Raw genomic sequence first — 18,452 nt, 5'->3', positions numbered from 1 at the left:
CACCGGGCATGGAGATTTTCAGTATTTAGTACACTCGTTATTGTACATACTGAGGCCTCCTTGCCTGCTGCCACCAGATCTTACTGCCAGTCTTTTGCAGCCGCTTAAAGGTTTTTAACCACCTGCCTCCTCAGGAATCTTGTAACTGCGCCCTCTTTCTGCTACACCCAGGTAGTGCTGCCAGTGTGCCTTTAATTTTGGACTTTGCCTCTGTATCTCCAGGACCATTCACTGCTTTCTATACTTTTTTTTTAATCCTTTTCCCTGTTTGTGCGAGGCAATGATCTCTTCTCTTGACTTTTTGCACCCTCTCTGACAACCCAAGAATATTAGTGAACGGGGGGCCATCGTCCATGAGGAATGAGATAAAAAAAAAAAAAATTAAGATCTGTCAGAGACTGTTGTCTGGCTATGCATAGTTTGCAGCAGGTTATAACAGCCAGAAGTGCCAGCGATCCACACTTCCAGTAGGGTTTCTCCATCTTCTGCAGGTAGTAGCAGATCTTCTTAACCCCTCATACGAGCCGTTTTCGAGCATTACTGGCCCATACACCACATGACAGGCAGATGCTGCCGGCTCCAGTATGTGTAGGAGGCCGTACACATGAACCCTGTTCTGTAATGAGAACCATACGTCCTTGGAGTAGTTTACAGGCCGAGCGACCATGTGCAGGATCTGCCCTCATACAGCGGTGTCCTGCTCAGCTCTACCCCACTGCTTTGATGTCCGCCGACGACCAGCTCCTGTCTGTGTAACGAGGCAATAGAAGTCAGATGCACCAAGAGCACAGCTACTAGTAATTAGCCGGGAGTTATTGAAGTGGAGAACTTGTAACGACCTTACTAATGGCGGCGACTCGTGAGTCATGGGGGTAGAAACGCGGAGCTCTGCGAGGACTTAGTCACAGACGCGGAGGTAGTTTGTGTAACCCTTCACATAAGCCCATTTATGGGAGAAGGTCCGTCCTGGTGGGATTCACGGCATAGCCGTGCTCTACTCACTTGTACGTTCGGCTCTAGTAACTCATGTCCAACCCATAGTCCCCATAGAGCAGCTGAAATGCTACAGTTTCCCGAGCCGCAGCTGAAAGTGTTTTTCTAGGTCTTCTTTGTACCCCGCCAGCATGGGGAAGACCACCTTGTCTTCTCACATGGAAAATAATGATGGATGGTTCTTCTCACTGCGCAGCTTCCACTGAGAATATTTAATTCTGAAGCTATTACATGTGTGCACGGTGGAAGGAGGGCGGGTGGACGGGACGACCTGCTGTCGAGCCGCCGACGGACAAGGCTTCACTCGTTATGGGGATGTTGCAACTCCACAAAATGGAATGTTGGGGCTTGCCGGTCGCACTTGGGGCCCGCCGGTCGCACTTGGGGCAAATTGTAGCATTGCTTTCCTGCCATCTCTCAGTGTAGCATGTGCCCGGGGCTGGAGTCGCCATCTAGCCCCAGCCTTTCCGTCGGGTAGATTTCTCCTTTTGCTTTCTTACTAACCCTTCGCTGTCTTATTCCTAGGTGCTGGTGAACGACTTCTTCCTTGTGGCATGTTTGGAAGACTTCATCGAAAACGCCCGACTTTTTATATTCGAGACCTTCTGCCGCATCCATCAATGTATAAGCATCAGGTAAGATCACTCAGCCTTACACCTCTGTCCCGGTCTGACATGGCTGATAACTGAGGACAATAAACTGCAATCAGTCACATAACATAAGAGGATCTGCTGCCACAAATCTTTCTGGCAAATTGATAGGCCAAGCCAGAAATGATGGTGATTATAATGTAATAGATGCACTTACATGGTTACCTGCAGACTTGGGCACTGGCGCCACTTTTAGGGACCGTTTGTGTCCCAGCAGTGTCCCACTGATCACGCAATTGTTTAAACAAGCGTATTGGCAATTTAATTGTTAAAAATCCCCTCCGATCTCAAGAATGGAGGGATCCTCAACGTTTTATAGTGTATAGATCATTGCCTGGGTTACCGGCCACCGCCGCAGTCAGTGCTGGCGAGTCTCCTAGGCAAGGAGTGGCCTTACTAGCTAATCTCTATACAGCTTGTAAGCGCAGATCTGACTCTGGGTAGACCTAATGATCTGGCAAGCTTCAGTGTCTCTACGCTGCTCCGATGCTGGAGAGGTAAACCGGACCAGGAGAGCGCAGTGTTTGGGACAGTTACGACATTGATCCGAATTGTAAATTGGGATTTCGGCTTCTTCCTCTGAAAAGCCTTGAGGCTGGGAAGCTTTGCGCTCCTGTAAAAAAAGATCACAGGACAACCCCTTAAAGTCCAAATTCTGCCATTGTAGCAGCTGATTCTGCCTCCACCAATTCCATAATTCCTTTCAGACCGATCAGTAACCCGAGGAGGGACACCCGGCGATGGAGACCTCTCATGGAAGAATCAGTCAGTGGTTGGATCTCAAATATTTCTCTGGCCATCGGCAGTAAATCTAATGCTCACATGTACCCAGCGTCGAGATGTGAGCGTCCTGGGCATGATGGAGGTGTCCACACCACATCTGGCTGCTGGATGTCCTGCGCTGTCGCTGCCCTATAATTACACCATCTTGATTAGTCCGATTTGCTGCAGCCTTTTTGAGGTTTCCCGGTGATATCTGGCCGTAGTAGAGGTGCAGCAGATCTGCTTTATTAAATTCTCAATATTTTGTCTGTTTCTCATATTTTTTCCTTGACATAACGTGGTAATGGCGGCCTTATCTGTGGATACCTTGTTCCATCCCGTGACGAGGGGCGCTGGGCTGCTCAGTTATTTTAATTACAGAGCTGCTTTGTCGTTCACCCGTTACTTCATCTTTCCAGGAATTACTGAGACTATAAAGTGGCCAAGGATCTGTTCTTCTAGAGGTAGCATGTATGCACTTGTTCCCCAGAACAGCCTCCTGGTGGTGGGGGGCGTCCCGGGGCCCTCCTGGTGGTGGGGGGCGTCCCGGGGCCCTCCTGGTGGTGGGGGGCGGCCCGGGGCCCTCCTGGTGGTGGGGGGCGGCCCGGGGCCCTCCTGGTGGTGGGGGGCGGCCCGGGGCCCTCCTGGTGGTGGTTTTATTTGCATAGTGTGAGTGACACTCGGACGTCCCATTTATGCTCGGTGCCAATCCTTTTCCATCACTTAAAGGAGTTGTCCACTATTAGTAACCCCTTTTTAATAGGCCCAGGGAGATTTAATAAAAAAAGTAGTCTCTCTCCTCCATACTCGGCGTTCTGCCTCCTCCGGGTTGTCGTTTATGGAATAACCCCTATTAAAATAGATCTGTTACCAGATTTCATCATACAAACTGTATACAGGATTAAATAGAGTTCAAACCTGATGAAGCTGGTGTGCTTACTATGAAAATCCATGCCAGAATGACTGAAATAAGCCTTTTATTAGTGAATCGCTCTGCCTTTCCCACTTCATAGGATCATTTTGACTTATTTTATGCCATTTCTCCAAAGACAGTAAAGCAACGTAGGGGCAGAAAGCTAAAAGACCACCACTGGTAAACTTTGGCATACCCTAGCAATTTGCCATAAATCTCTTAGAAAATCCCTTTAAAGAGGATCGGCAGCTCTCCTGACTTGTCTGTTTAACATGAAATAATAATTTATGGGTAGAATTTTTATTATTTTTTTTAGTAGTCCTCTTTTTATGCAGTTCCCTCTGTTATTTCCCCTGGAAACGTACAGCTAAATTTACAGTGGATAACGGTGAAGAGACATCCGGCGCTCCGGGAGCGGACTAATCATTGACCACATGATGAAGACCTACTGGGCGAAACGCGTTGGTTCTGCTGCCTGAGCCGTCCAGTCTATATTTATGTTCCTGGAATAAATGTGAAGATGTTGGACCTCTCGGAGCGCCGGATATCTCTTCACCGGTAATGTCTGACAAGCTGATGTGCCCGTGCTCCTGTAGGAGGATAATACTGCAAGACTCCGGAGCTGGAATCCCCATTCTCTGCATAAATTGACAAGTAGGCGTTACTATTCTTGAAGGGGTGTGTCCTAAACAGTCAGTGTCTATTCGCTTTTGACCATATTATAGAAATAAGAGCGGAACAGTACGACATCGATATAAGAAAATGTATATGGGAAATACAATTATTTTTTTTTATCATGACCATTTGTCCTGTGATAATGTAGAAAAAAACTTTTTAAAAAAATATTTGATTAGCAAAAATAGAATAGATAATATTAGTTGTGCGAGCGACAAACATCCACAGCCTGTGTAAATGCTAGGTGATTTTCTTCCATCATTACAGTCCAGTGATCCTTCTCCAGACTCTACTTTCCCTTTAAGTAGTTTCCACCACTCCGCCTTTATTAACCCATGCACCACCGAGCCTTCGCTCCAGTGTTTTCTGTCTGCAGGTCATGATATCTCATTCATGCAAGTGGAAGAAGAAAGAGAAAAAAAAAAGGATTTAGGAAACCCGATCCGAGGCTGAAACCCCTGAGTCACGGGCGGCCGTGCAGCCGCTTTATGGTTTATGTACTCGCATGTCTGGCGTGAGAGTGAATTGTCTGCTCCGGCCGGGACTTACTCACTGTTTGTGCAGGAAGCAGTAAATATGGGAGAAAGCGGTGTCTGGCCGCCCGCTCGGTGTCTGGCCGCCCGCTCGGTGTCTGGCCGCCCGCTCGGTGTCTGGCCGCCCGCTCGGTGTCTGGCCGCCCGCTCGGTGCCTGGCCGCCCGCTCGGTGCCTGGCCGCCCGCTCGGTGCCTGGCCGCCCGCACGACATATTCATGTCCAGGGCTAATTAAACAATTGCACCAGGCCGGGAGTTGCCCCTGTGTTATCTTCAGGAAACGCTTGTGTGTAACCTCTGATGTATTTTTAGGTCCTATGATGCGGCAGTAAGAATTCAGAAACGTGGCCCCCACTGGCACGGGATGGATGTTGGTTTAGTGGGGAGGGGGCCGCCTGTGATGTTTTGGGAACAAGTGTCGTGACAAAGAACATCAAAGCCGACATCCAGCTGCCGCTACCATCTTACTAATTGACTTAATAAGAAACACTTCTCCAGACCTATTATCTCACAAGTCTGGACAGAATTTGGAGAATCGGGAACTGAATGCAATAAAAGGCTGGTGGTAGCACTGAATGCGGGGGTTAACCCAGTGATGCCTGGAAGGTTACACAACAACAAGATAAAACTTCTCCCTCCTAGTTTCCCCTGCAATGAATAGCTTTTAATAATTGTTAGAACCTGTAGTATTATGGCTATAATTAAAGGGGTACTCCTATTTTCTAAAGTACCAGCGTTCTGCTCAGATATGCCGTTACTTTGATTGAAGGGTGCTCTGGCCTTTGGATTCGCCGCCAATCCTGATGTTGCCATTATTACAATTTAGTCAGCGCTCGTTGTTTGGGGCCGTGAAGTGCAGCGCCCCTTCCCACCTTCTTGTTGTGCGTCGGTCTCCACACCCCTCTAACTTGATTGACTGCTCTGACTTTGCAGGAGATAATTCATACAAAAAAAACGAGTAGATGGGAAGGGCGGACCCCTTTAGCTTCTTGCTTCCATCTATACTTTTTCATTAAGGTTCAACAAAGAGGCGAAATCTCCAGTATAGCAAGTTTCCATTAATTCAGCATCCAGTAATCCAATCATACAGAACTGCTTGATAATAGAGTTGGGTGCAAATCGATTTATAAGACGTCTGCGATCTGTTGACACTAGCGGGAGCCATGACAATGCACCGGGCCGGCTAATCAAAAGAAGAGCCACGTTGCTGGCAAGTAAGAGGCGGTTCTCCCCGGACCCGTCCAGCAGCCACACATCATGGACTTGGCCAATGGCCCGAGTCCTGTGAATTGATTCTCACTAAGTGTAATTGATATAGAATATTCCATTTGAATAATATTTTAGGATGTGGTAGTCCTAGGATGGGATGGTCCTCGCTACCTCGCTCTTTATCCCCACAAGTGTCAAAGTGCTATGATTTTACGTATCAGGAAATAGAATAAACCATCTGGTGCGTACGAGGGCTGGAAATACAACCTCAGATGGACAACAACATATAACAAATCCGTGTCCAAACTAGGCCATAATGTAGAAACAGTGTGAGGAAAATTAAGTACACCCCATGAATCGGTGGCTCCTTTAGTAGTATCCCGATGTAGATTTGCTTGTATACGTGGCATCATGGTCAGGTTGCATGATCCGATTTTGGATAGATGGTCTCGCATATGACTCTCTAATAATTTGATATACAAAGGAGTCCTGTGGCTGCAAAACCAGCCCCAATCATCTCCCCTCCATGAGGTGCCTGTGCTCATATTTACATACACACACCTATAAGTTTGAGGTCCTGGCCTTCTGCTGCTCTGGCATCTTAGGTGGTCGCACTTTACACGTTTGGCTGTAATAGATGTGGTGCCAGCTCTTCTGGGTGAGCTCTTCTGGGTGAGCTCTTCTGAGTTGCTAGTACCTGCCATTGTGACGGCTTTTTATTATTAGGTGATGCACAGTCTGTAAGACATGAATGCTACACTGTGATTGGAGCACCTTTTACATCCTGTAATAACCCCTTCTGTTTCCCATTTGCAGCATGTTGGCCGATAAGCTGAATATGAGCCCAGAAGAGGCGGAGCGGTGGATTGTCAATTTAATTCGAAATGCCAGACTGGATGCCAAGATAGACTCCAAATTGGTAAGATTTTACCTGGATGCTCTGAGGATTTCAATGTACCTCCAATGATGGAGACCCATCCTTGAGAATGTGCAGTCTGCTTCAGGCACTGGGACCGGTCATATCTCATCTTCAGGCACTGTGTAGTGTCCCATCTCCACTTATTACCTTCATGACCGGCATTATTTAGTGTCGTAGGCTGTCTATTGTATGCTCCTTTCTTCTGAGCCGCACACTTTTGAGAAGTCTTGTGAGTGATCGTCAGGACCTAAACCCCATTGATCTGCTCAGAATTAAAGGGCCTAAGTCTAAGTTCCCACGATGCAGAAATGCTGCATATTTTTTCTGCATCTCCCTGGCAAGAAAAACGCATGCGAATTTTACATGCGTTTTTCCTGCCAGGTAGAAGCGTTCGTCAAGTGTTTTTGCATGCGGGTTATCAAGCGCTTTTCCAAGCGATTTTAGCATCACTAGGAAAAGTGCTTGACAACTTGGTCACACTATATAAATCCATGCAGCTGGCATGGATTTATTTAGTGTCACCAAGTTAATAGTTAAAAAAAGAATAAAAATGGTAAAAAAATAAACATTATACTCACCTTCAATGGCGGCAATTACACTGCGTGTCCGCAAAATTAATGGACATGCTGCGGATTTTTCCGCAATGATAATCTCCAGCGTAATTTTCTGCAACATGTGCACAGCACTTACGGATTACCGTTGGGGACCATGGGGCACGTATTACCAAGAGTTTAAGCATTTTCGCTGCGGAAATTCCGCTGCAAAAATTCTTGAAAAGCGCACAGTGGGCACACAGCGTAAAACATATATATAAAAAAAAAATAAAAAATCTCGCTAAATCTTAGTTACTTTTCAACCCTAACTGGGTGGTACAGTGTCTGCTCTACTCCCACCACAATCTTATATTCTGTATTGCTGAGTAACAGTGGATGGCACCTGTCATTTGTTGAAATAGTTTCCCCACTTACAGATCTGTATAATCGCTGGGGCTTGATCTTCTGGACCTTACTGATCTTCAGAGCAAAGTCCCCTTTCAATGGGGCAGAAGATTTCATGCATCCTGGTGGCTCCATTCACTTCTATTGTCTTGACCAAGGGTGCATAACATTTTTTGGTCCAAGGGCCACATTGTCATACTAAACCTATCTGAAGGGCCCTAAAAAAATTAAAAGGGATGAATGTATCAGCAGAACCACCATCAGTACATTAACAAATCATCAGAACCAAGTTTTTAGTATTTGAGAAGGATTTGGAGAGTTTCTGCTTCAAAAAATCTGTGAACACACTCAAACATGCACTACGTTATTGGAGCAGAAACTCAACCAAATCCTTGTCATAATCTCAAAACTAAGTTTTGAGGATTTTTCATTTTTAACATTAAGATTCTTATAGATTGCTACACTATCAGAATCACCACCAGTACATGAATGCAGCACCAGAACCACTGCCAGTACAAGAATACATCACATCACCAAGCTTAGTACAGCGATCAGTTGGTTTTGGGTCAGACCCACATACACTTGTATCATGTGAACATCCGATTCCCAGTATGTCCTTGTAATGGAGATATTGGGAGTTGTTAACAGCCATCGTCAAGACTGCAGACCATACAGGAACCACAGTACTGATGAGACGTAGTCAGTATCACAAATGAGCATTAACATCCAGGTAACCTAGAAGTGATGTTTTTTCGGATTTAAATCGTTCCCATCCCTTTTGTCTCCAACCCCTTTTGCCATAGTACAGGCGCCATGATGAGATTTCAAGCCCAGAGCTCATCTCTCCAGACTTCCCTCTTCTCTAGCCTTATGCAGAAATTTCACTTCTGCAGGCAGTGCCCTTGAAAGCAAAAGTATCTCCCATGGTGTGCCCATGAATAAATAATTGCTGCTCACTGTGCTACCAGTACAAAGTATCCCCTCCCCACACTATAGAAAGCAATGTCCTCCCCCAAATTGTCCCTCTCCATAATGTTCCCCCACAATGCCCCTCTCCGCCGCGTCTTCCCCTGTCCGCCCCTCTCCGCCGCGTCTTCCCCTGTCCGCCCCTCTCCGCCGCGTCTTCCCCTGTCCGCCCCTCTCCGCCGCGTCTTCCCCTGTCCGCCCCTCTCCGCCGCGTCTTCCCCTGTCCGCCCCTCTCCGCCGCGTCTTCCCCTGTCCGCCCCTCTCCGCCGCGTCTTCCCCTGTCCGCCCCTCTCCGCCGCGTCTTCCCCTGTCCGCCCCTCTCCGCCGCGTCTTCCCCTGTCCGCCCCTCTCCGCCGCGTCTTCCCCTGTCCGCCCCTCTCCGCCGCGTCTTCCCCTGTCCGCCCCTCTCCGCCGCGTCTTCCCCTGTCCGCCCCTCTCCGCCGCGTCTTCCCCTGTCCGCCCCGTCTTCCCCTGTCCGCCCCGTCTTCCCCTGTCCGCCCCGTCTTCCCCTGTCCGCCCCGTCTTCCCCTGTCCGCCCCGTCTTCCCCTGTCCGCCCCGTCTTCCCCTGTCCGCCCCGTCTTCCCCTGTCCGCCCCGTCTTCCCCTGTCCGCCCCGTCTTCCCCTGTCCGCCCCGTCTTCCCCTGTCCGCCCCGTCTTCCCCTGTCCGCCCCGTCTTCCCCTGTCCGCCCCGTCTTCCCCTGTCCGCCCCGTCTTCCCCTGTCCGCCCCTCTCCGCCGCGTCCGCCCCTCTCCGCCGCGTCTTCCCCTGTCCGCCCCTCTCCGCCGCGTCTTCCCCTGTCCGCCCCTCTCCGCCGCGTCTTCCCCTGTCCGCCCCTCTCCGCCGCGTCTTCCCCTGTCCGCCCCTCTCCGCCGCGTCTTCCCCTGTCCGCCCCTCTCCGCCGCGTCTTCCCCTGTCCGCCCCTCTCCGCCGCGTCTTCCCCTGTCCGCCCCTCTCCGCCGCGTCTTCCCCTGTCCGCCCCTCTCCGCCGCGTCTTCCCCTGTCCGCCCCTCTCCGCCGCGTCTTCCCCTGTCCGCCCCTCTCCGCCGCGTCTTCCCCTGTCCGCCCCTCTCCGCCGCGTCTTCCCCTGTCCGCCCCTCTCCGCCGCGTCTTCCCCTGTCCGCCCCTCTCCGCCGCGTCTTCCCCTGTCCGCCCCTCTCCGCCGCGTCTTCCCCTGTCCGCCCCTCTCCGCCGCGTCTTCCCCTGTCCGCCCCTCTCCGCCGCGTCTTCCCCTGTCCGCCCCTCTCCGCCGCGTCTTCCCCTGTCCGCCCCTCTCCGCCGCGTCTTCCCCTGTCCGCCCCTCTCCGCCGCGTCTTCCCCTGTCCGCCCCTCTCCGCCGCGTCTTCCCCTGTCCGCCCCTCTCCGCCGCGTCTTCCCCTGTCCGCCCCTCTCCGCCGCGTCTTCCCCTGTCCGCCCCTCTCCGCCGCGTCTTCCCCTGTCCGCCCCTCTCCGCCGCGTCTTCCCCTGTCCGCCCCTCTCCGCCGCGTCTTCCCCTGTCCGCCCCTCTCCGCCGCGTCTTCCCCTGTCCGCCCCTCTCCGCCGCGTCTTCCCCTGTCCGCCCCTCTCCGCCGCGTCTTCCCCTGTCCGCCCCTCTCCGCCGCGTCTTCCCCTGTCCGCCCCTCTCCGCCGCGTCTTCCCCTGTCCGCCCCTCTCCGCCGCGTCTTCCCCTGTCCGCCCCTCTCCGCCGCGTCTTCCCCTGTCCGCCCCTCTCCGCCGCGTCTTCCCCTGTCCGCCCCTCTCCGCCGCGTCTTCCCCTGTCCGCCCCTCTCCGCCGCGTCTTCCCCTGTCCGCCCCTCTCCGCCGCGTCTTCCCCTGTCCGCCCCTCTCCGCCGCGTCTTCCCCTGTCCGCCCCTCTCCGCCGCGTCTTCCCCTGTCCGCCCCTCTCCGCCGCGTCTTCCCCTGTCCGCCCCTCTCCGCCGCGTCTTCCCCTGTCCGCCCCTCTCCGCCGCGTCTTCCCCTGTCCGCCCCTCTCCGCCGCGTCTTCCCCTGTCCGCCCCTCTCCGCCGCGTCTTCCCCTGTCCGCCCCTCTCCGCCGCGTCTTCCCCTGTCCGCCCCTCTCCGCCGCGTCTTCCCCTGTCCGCCCCTCTCCGCCGCGTCTTCCCCTGTCCGCCCCTCTCCGCCGCGTCTTCCCCTGTCCGCCCCTCTCCGCCGCGTCTTCCCCTGTCCGCCCCTCTCCGCCGCGTCTTCCCCTGTCCGCCCCTCTCCGCCGCGTCTTCCCCTGTCCGCCCCTCTCCGCCGCGTCTTCCCCTGTCCGCCCCTCTCCGCCGCGTCTTCCCCTGTCCGCCCCTCTCCGCCGCGTCTTCCCCTGTCCGCCCCTCTCCGCCGCGTCTTCCCCTGTCCGCCCCTCTCCGCCGCGTCTTCCCCTGTCCGCCCCTCTCCGCCGCGTCTTCCCCTGTCCGCCCCTCTCCGCCGCGTCTTCCCCTGTCCGCCCCTCTCCGCCGCGTCTTCCCCTGTCCGCCCCTCTCCGCCGCGTCTTCCCCTGTCCGCCCCTCTCCGCCGCGTCTTCCCCTGTCCGCCCCTCTCCGCCGCGTCTTCCCCTGTCCGCCCCTCTCCGCCCCGTCTTCCCCTGTCCGCCCCTCTCCGCCCCGTCTTCCCCTGTCCGCCCCTCTCCGCCCCGTCTTCCCCTGTCCGCCCCTCTCCGCCCCGTCTTCCCCTGTCCGCCCCTCTCCGCCCCGTCTTCCCCTGTCCGCCCCTCTCCGCCCCGTCTTCCCCTGTCCGCCCCTCTCCGCCCCGTCTTCCCCTGTCCGCCCCTCTCCGCCCCGTCTTCCCCTGTCCGCCCCTCTCCGCCCCGTCTTCCCCTGTCCGCCCCTCTCCGCCCCGTCTTCCCCTGTCCGCCCCTCTCCGCCCCGTCTTCCCCTGTCCGCCCCTCTCCGCCCCGTCTTCCCCTGTCCGCCCCTCTCCGCCCCGTCTTCCCCTGTCCGCCCCTCTCCGCCCCGTCTTCCCCTGTCCGCCCCTCTCCGCCCCGTCTTCCCCTGTCCGCCCCTCTCCGCCCCGTCTTCCCCTGTCCGCCCCTCTCCGCCCCGTCTTCCCCTGTCCGCCCCTCTCCGCCCCGTCTTCCCCTGTCCGCCCCTCTCCGCCCCGTCTTCCCCTGTCCGCCCCTCTCCGCCCCGTCTTCCCCTGTCCGCCCCTCTCCGCCCCGTCTTCCCCTCTCCGCCCCTCTCCGCCCCGTCTTCCCCTCTCCGCCCCTCTCCGCCCCGTCTTCCCCTCTCCGCCCCTCTCCGCCCCGTCTTCCCCTCTCCGCCCCTCTCCGCCCCGTCTTCCCCTCTCCGCCCCTCTCCGCCCCGTCTTCCCCTCTCCGCCCCTCTCCGCCCCGTCTTCCCCTCTCCGCCCCTCTCCGCCCCGTCTTCCCCTCTCCGCCCCTCTCCGCCCCGTCTTCCCCTCTCCGCCCCTCTCCGCCCCGTCTTCCCCTCTCCGCCCCTCTCCGCCCCGTCTTCCCCTCTCCGCCCCTCTCCGCCCCGTCTTCCCCTCTCCGCCCCTCTCCGCCCCGTCTTCCCCTCTCCGCCCCTCTCCGCCCCGTCTTCCCCTCTCCGCCCCTCTCCGCCCCGTCTTCCCCTCTCCGCCCCTCTCCGCCCCGTCTTCCCCTCTCCGCCCCTCTCCGCCCCGTCTTCCCCTCTCCGCCCCTCTCCGCCCCGTCTTCCCCTCTCCGCCCCTCTCCGCCCCGTCTTCCCCTCTCCGCCCCTCTCCGCCCCGTCTTCCCCTCTCCGCCCCTCTCCGCCCCGTCTTCCCCTCTCCGCCCCTCTCCGCCCCGTCTTCCCCTCTCCGCCCCTCTCCGCCCCGTCTTCCCCTCTCCGCCCCTCTCCGCCCCGTCTTCCCCTCTCCGCCCCTCTCCGCCCCGTCTTCCCCTCTCCGCCCCTCTCCGCCCCGTCTTCCCCTCTCCGCCCCTCTCCGCCCCGTCTTCCCCTCTCCGCCCCTCTCCGCCCCGTCTTCCCCTCTCCGCCCCTCTCCGCCCCGTCTTCCCCTCTCCGCCCCTCTCCGCCCCGTCTTCCCCTCTCCGCCCCTCTCCGCCCCGTCTTCCCCTCTCCGCCCCTCTCCGCCCCGTCTTCCCCTCTCCGCCCCTCTCCGCCCCGTCTTCCCCTCTCCGCCCCTCTCCGCCCCGTCTTCCCCTCTCCGCCCCTCTCCGCCCCGTCTTCCCCTCTCCGCCCCTCTCCGCCCCGTCTTCCCCTCTCCGCCCCTCTCCGCCCCGTCTTCCCCTCTCCGCCCCTCTCCGCCCCGTCTTCCCCTCTCCGCCCCTCTCCGCCCCGTCTTCCCCTCTCCGCCCCTCTCCGCCCCGTCTTCCCCTCTCCGCCCCTCTCCGCCCCTCTCCGCCCCGTCCGCCCCTCTCCGCCCCGTCTTCCCCTGTCCGCCCCGTCTTCCCCTGTCCGCCCCTCTCCGCCCCGTCTTCCCCTGTCCGCCCCTCTCCGCCCCGTCTTCCCCTGTCCGCCCCTCTCCGCCCCGTCTTCCCCTGTCCGCCCCGTCTTCCCCTGTCCGCCCCGTCTTCCCCTGTCCGCCCCGTCTTCCCCTCTCGGCCCCGTCTTCCCCTCTCGGCCCCGTCTTCCCCTCTCGGCCCCGTCTTCCCCTCTCGGCCCCTCTCGGCCCCGCCCTGTCCGCCCCAGTGTGTGTAAGACACAAATACAGTTGAATATAGGAAGCTAAGAACCAGAGTCTCCTGATTCTCCGCGGGCCGCATGTTGAGCGAGCCGTATATAGAGATGGCTGCTCGCTCTGTCCTGTAGAAATGAATGGAGCGCAGGAAGTCTGGGCACCACTACTCCATTCACATTTGCAGTTTCACGTCATCGATTATACATTTAACCTCCTTTGCATTACTGTGTTCAGTAGGACTATTATCAGGACACCCCACAAAACTAAATTCTGCTGTCCTTGTGATCATCTCATATTGTCTGGAGATACTATGAGGTGCACACATGCCCTAATCATGACTAGATGTACATGGTGCGATCCTCTCATTGGGGGGAGTGCAAATCACTGGTGTCCTTCTCGCCTCTCTAGACGTAGAGCAACCCTTATAGAGGAATAACACTTCTAATTTTGACATTGATGTCAGTGACTGATTTTGAGGGAGCACGTCTGCTGATTTACACAGCTCCTAACGTCACAGGACAACCTCACAATGCCAAATCCTGCCTAGACAGAGGTGGGGAGGGGGCATATAATCCTTTTAACCTTCAGCTTTTCCTCTCCTCCGTCATGCAATTTATTATTTTAGACATAGTGGTGGTTCATATTTTCTATTTTAAACCTATAGCGTCATGTCTCCCGCCCTTATGCAGCCATATACCACTTTTTGTGAAGCTTCGCACTTTGCATCATTCAGAAATGCAAAGCCGTCCCTCTCCCTGCACCGTCATTTGATTTACAATTGGTCCGAACAGCCTGTTCTCCTAGCCGAATGATAAATACGGCCGGTCGCTGCATAATGTGCCTCTTGCTTTTATTTTAGGGTCATGTTGTAATGGGAAACAATGCCGTATCGCCCTACCAGCAAGTCATTGAGAAGACGAAGAGTCTGGCCTTCCGCAGTCAGATGCTGGCGATGAATATAGAGAAGAAGATGAACCAGAACACCAGAACCGAGGTGAGAATAATGAATGCTGCACTGAGGGCCCTGCCCGGCGGAAAAACTCTAGTTGCTACTCACTGCACCTCTCAGCACCCAGGCTGTCAGTCATTACTGGCGCCTGCACCTCTCAGCACCCAGGCTGTCAGTCATTGCTGGCGCCTGCACCTCTCAGCACCCAGGCTGTCAGTCATTACTGGCACCCGCACCTCTCAGCACCCAGGCTGTCAGTCATTACTGGCGCCTGCACCTCTCAGCACCCAGGCTGTCAGTCATTACTGGCGCCTGCACCTCTCAGCACCCAGGCTGTCAGTCATTACTGGCGCCTGCACCTCTCAGCACCCAGGCTGTCAGTCATTACTGGCGCCTGCACCTCTCAGCACCCAGGCTGTCAGTCTTTACTGGCGCCTGCACCTCTCAGCACCCAGGCTGTCAGTCTTTACTGGCGCCTGCACCTCTCAGCACCCAGGCTGTCAGTCATTACTGGCACCCGCACCTCTCAGCACCCAGGCTGTCAGTCATTACTGGCGCCTGCACCTCTCAGCACCCAGGCTGTCAGTCATTACTGGCGCCTGCACCTCTCAGCACCCAGGCTGTCAGTCTTTACTGGCGCCTGCACCTCTCAGCACCCAGGCTGTCAGTCTTTACTGGCGCCTGCACCTCTCAGCACCCAGGCTGTCAGTCATTACTTTCGCCTGCACTTAAAGATGGATTGAGGATATTCTACCAGCAAAAGTTTCATCATCTTTTTTTTTTTCTCTCTATTGCAGGCACCAAACTGGGCGGCTCAGGACTCCGGCTTCTACTGACCACAATTCCTATAATATATATTATATTGCGTCTTACAGTTTCCCCGACTCAGTGTAAGGTGGTTACAGTATGTTTAGAATAAAATTGGCTACTTTTCCTTTTAACAGCGTGTTAAAGAGTTTATTACATGTCTGTCTACAATTTCTCTCTTATTTTGGTTATACCAGAGATTCTGCCCTCTCTGGTATAAGCTGCACGACCGTGTAACAAAGATGTGAAGTGGCAGTGCCAAATTACCCTTGGATGGTACATGCGCACTCCCCTTCCTTTGGAACTCTTTTCATGTGTCCACAATGGTTCGGCTGGACCCCTCTCTGTCTGAGCTCTCTTCTTCATGATGGCACATGTCACCACCAGTTTATGACTCCTCTTACAAAGCAAATAAATTAGTGACAATCCTGTATGGAGACACGGCGGGTGGTGACCCTTCCTGCCTGCTTGGTAGCCTTATCCATTAGCCACAGCACAGAAGGGTTCTCGTTCTGGAAGAACCAATACATCTATACGCTCCTTACTTGGACAACATACTGATGTTACTGTGAACGGTGTAATACTTTGTATCTCCTGCGGGAGTGCTGCAGGATTTCTCCACAGATAACCGCTGATCGCTGGGGATTGCACCAATAGGATATCCAGGGAAGCCTTATACCAAAGAGATTGTACAAAGTGCAGAGACCCTTCAACGTCCGTGTTTACCCCCTGAGGCTGCCTTATACCTAAGGCATGTGACCTCTGAATTATGGAGGCCATTCTCCAATGTGATCAAGGCTGATGATGTAAACTTTGATACCAACGTTCTCATTTGCATGGCCTCCAGACGGCAATTCTTTTTATGTGTCATCCATAACTAATATATATGTTGTATTAGGTATTCCAGTACTTACTGTCACAAGGAATTGGTTGCCGTCTGACGTGGTCTCATTAGAAACCTCTCCATCTACACGGAGCTCCGAACATCTGAAATTCATGGCATCGTTGCTCCGTGTATCCGGTAACCGCACCAAACTTATCTTCCCGATACATTTATACATCATAATGAATCTCGATCCTCCCATCTGCTTAACTCAAAGGTTTCAATGTAAATGTCTCCAGGAGCTGATGTGCGTGTATGAAGAATAACTTATTTCTGGCCATTACATCAGTTGTATCCTGAAGTTTTGCACTTGAACTCTCAGTAGCTTCTCCTTTATGCCTTTCTGCTTTTATTTCCCTCCAGCTCCTTCATCTCCCCTTCACATAGAGGCAGCAGATGTGATTTCATCCCTCATTGCAGACAGACCTGTATACAGATTTGAGCAGTTTTTGAGTAATTAGTGAAAGAGACAAAGTGATAATAGTTGGAAAGGGGCATTTTTCTCTAATAAAATAGTTTCTTATTCTCTTTTTTTCTATCGATGTTATGTTTAAAAGTAAAGTATGTAGTTACTATTTTAGAATATATAACAGGTGGTATAATACCGGTTGGGGTGAGATGATTGAGATGATATAGGATACCTGGACTTATAAAATGTCTGGATTTATTCACATCTCATGGGATCCTTTTGTGAGTTATTAAATAATCTGTGAGGGCAGCACATCACCCCGTGTAAAGGTCCTTTTAGATTTCGGGACGTTAACAACAAACACCAATCAATTATATACAAGTCAATTGTAGCTTGTTAAATGGCATATTTATACGGGCGGACACAAATTAATGGGGGCAGAATGATTGATAAGACTATTCTGTCCCCGTACAGCATCCATGATGTCGGCAGCACATTCTACATTTACACTGCGTGATGTGCTGCTGAGTATGCCAGCATAAAGATCATTAACCATACAGCCGCTCCTGGTAGTTGGGTGACTTCTGCCACCGTTACATGTGCCGATAATTGAGAAGGAACAATTGATCATTAATGCATTCTGTCCCTGTAAAAGAGCCATAAACAAGCGCCTCTCCTTGTACACACGCTAATAAATCGATTGCCCTTTGTTTATGGGGGCACCTAATTGCACCCTTTAGACTGGAACGATCTCTTGGATCTGTCTATCCCCCAATTAGACAGCGTGTAGCAGACCACCTACCTGGAGTTTTGACACATTTATGCAGCTTCGTATCATGGAAGAATTTTTCCTTGGAAGAAATAAGATCCAGTAGATCCCACTGACTGGGACCAGTTCCATATCAATGAGGGATGGCACTGAGCTATTATTGGATCATGTGTATGGACCATCGAGGTGTTTCCTACCATCTGAAGCCTCTGGTCAGTTGAAGAGGCCACAAGAGCAACTTTGTTCAATTTGGGGCGTCATAATCTAATGATGGTCATTGCATGCATCATACCATGACACGAGAAAGACGAATTTCTGATTATAAGCTGCGTGCGCCTTTGCCAGAATAGACCCTAAAGGGCCTTTACCAAGTTGTTAATGATCCCCAATCAATCTGGATTTCTGAGGGTCCAACGGCAGAGATCTCCAGTGTTCTCAAGATGGAGTGAAGATATTTCATCCGCACCTCCGTTGCATTCATTCTCTGTGGGGCTGCTGAACAATACCGCTTTGGGCTATCTCGAGAGGCAACGGTGGTCCGAGTGCTCCACTCCATTCTGATTGGGGCTCTTCAGATTACTATTCTTGGGATTGCTGAGTTCTAGCGGTCAGACTCCTAGTTCAATAAGTTATCCTCTATCTCATTGATGTTTGCAGTAGCTGCATATGAGCCCGGTCCTCTCGTCCAACAGCAGTATCTGTCCTCACAAATGTTCTGGATAAATGGGCAAAAATTCACACAGACACCTCCAAAATCTTGTAGAAAGTCCTCCCAAAACAGCAGCTGTTATAGCTGCAAAGGGGCCCACCTATGTATTTACGATGGGGGGAGGGGTCATAAAAGGTCCTGATGGGGGAGAGCGGAATAACGGACAAAAATTAGATACTGTATATATTGTGTGTATGAGTAACAAACCACTTCTCAGGAATTTACAGGTTGGCGTGATCCTTTTGATCTGAGCCAATAGTACATACCAGCCAGGTTATGCATTCTTCAGTTGGGCAACAGGCACTATAAAGGTGTGACGGTCCAGTCCCTGCCTTGCCTTTATCTAGACAACTTCCGTCACTGTGTGAGACAAATGTGACGACTGATGTTCCAGAATATTACCAAGATTTCTTAATAAATAATTGTTGAGCAATTCTCCTTAGAAGATGGATGATGGTCAATCTATTACGTCAGTGGTTCAGTAAACAGTAGCTCGTTTGTCATGGGGATAATCTTGCCCAAAAAATGGCCAAAACTACTACATGAAGACAATGTGATGATTCAATGTCTGGAGCGTCGCGTCATAGCAATTCAGGACCTTTTATAAATCTACCCAGTAGCTCTATGGACTATGCAGAAATAGGTCATTTATGCCCATACTGTGTCTACATCACCTTGCTGAAATTTATGTGGCTTTTTTTTTTTTTTTCACCAATGCCGTAGACTTGAAACTTCTTAGTCACTTTCTTGGTCCTGGCGAATCAAATTCCAAATATGTAGAAACCAGTGG

At 53.2% G+C, this 18,452-nt stretch overlaps 1 protein-coding gene across 1 annotated transcript in view; it reads left to right on the top strand.

Annotated features, from left to right (window-relative positions):
- Positions 1 to 15,026, top strand: part of EIF3E (eukaryotic translation initiation factor 3 subunit E) — a 45,522-nt gene extending 30,496 nt beyond the window's left edge. Inside the window, exons 10-13 of the mRNA XM_073679769.1 lie at positions 1,519 to 1,628; positions 6,551 to 6,653; positions 13,996 to 14,130; positions 14,883 to 15,026. Of these exons, the coding sequence (XP_073535870.1) occupies positions 1,519 to 1,628; positions 6,551 to 6,653; positions 13,996 to 14,130; positions 14,883 to 14,921 (387 nt within the window). The 3' untranslated portion in view covers positions 14,922 to 15,026. The remainder of the gene's footprint in view (positions 1 to 1,518; positions 1,629 to 6,550; positions 6,654 to 13,995; positions 14,131 to 14,882) is intronic.
- Positions 15,027 to 18,452: the final 3,426 nt, after the last annotated feature.

The sequence above is a fragment of the Phyllobates terribilis genome, unplaced genomic scaffold (assembly GCF_046119375.1).
Source record: "Phyllobates terribilis strain yellow unplaced genomic scaffold, ASM4611937v1 Scaffold_4__5_contigs__length_816908805, whole genome shotgun sequence".
Classification (NCBI taxonomy): Eukaryota; Metazoa; Chordata; class Amphibia; order Anura; family Dendrobatidae; genus Phyllobates; species Phyllobates terribilis.
Note: the sequence above shows the minus strand (reverse complement) of the source record. Positions and strands in the feature narration are given on the sequence as shown.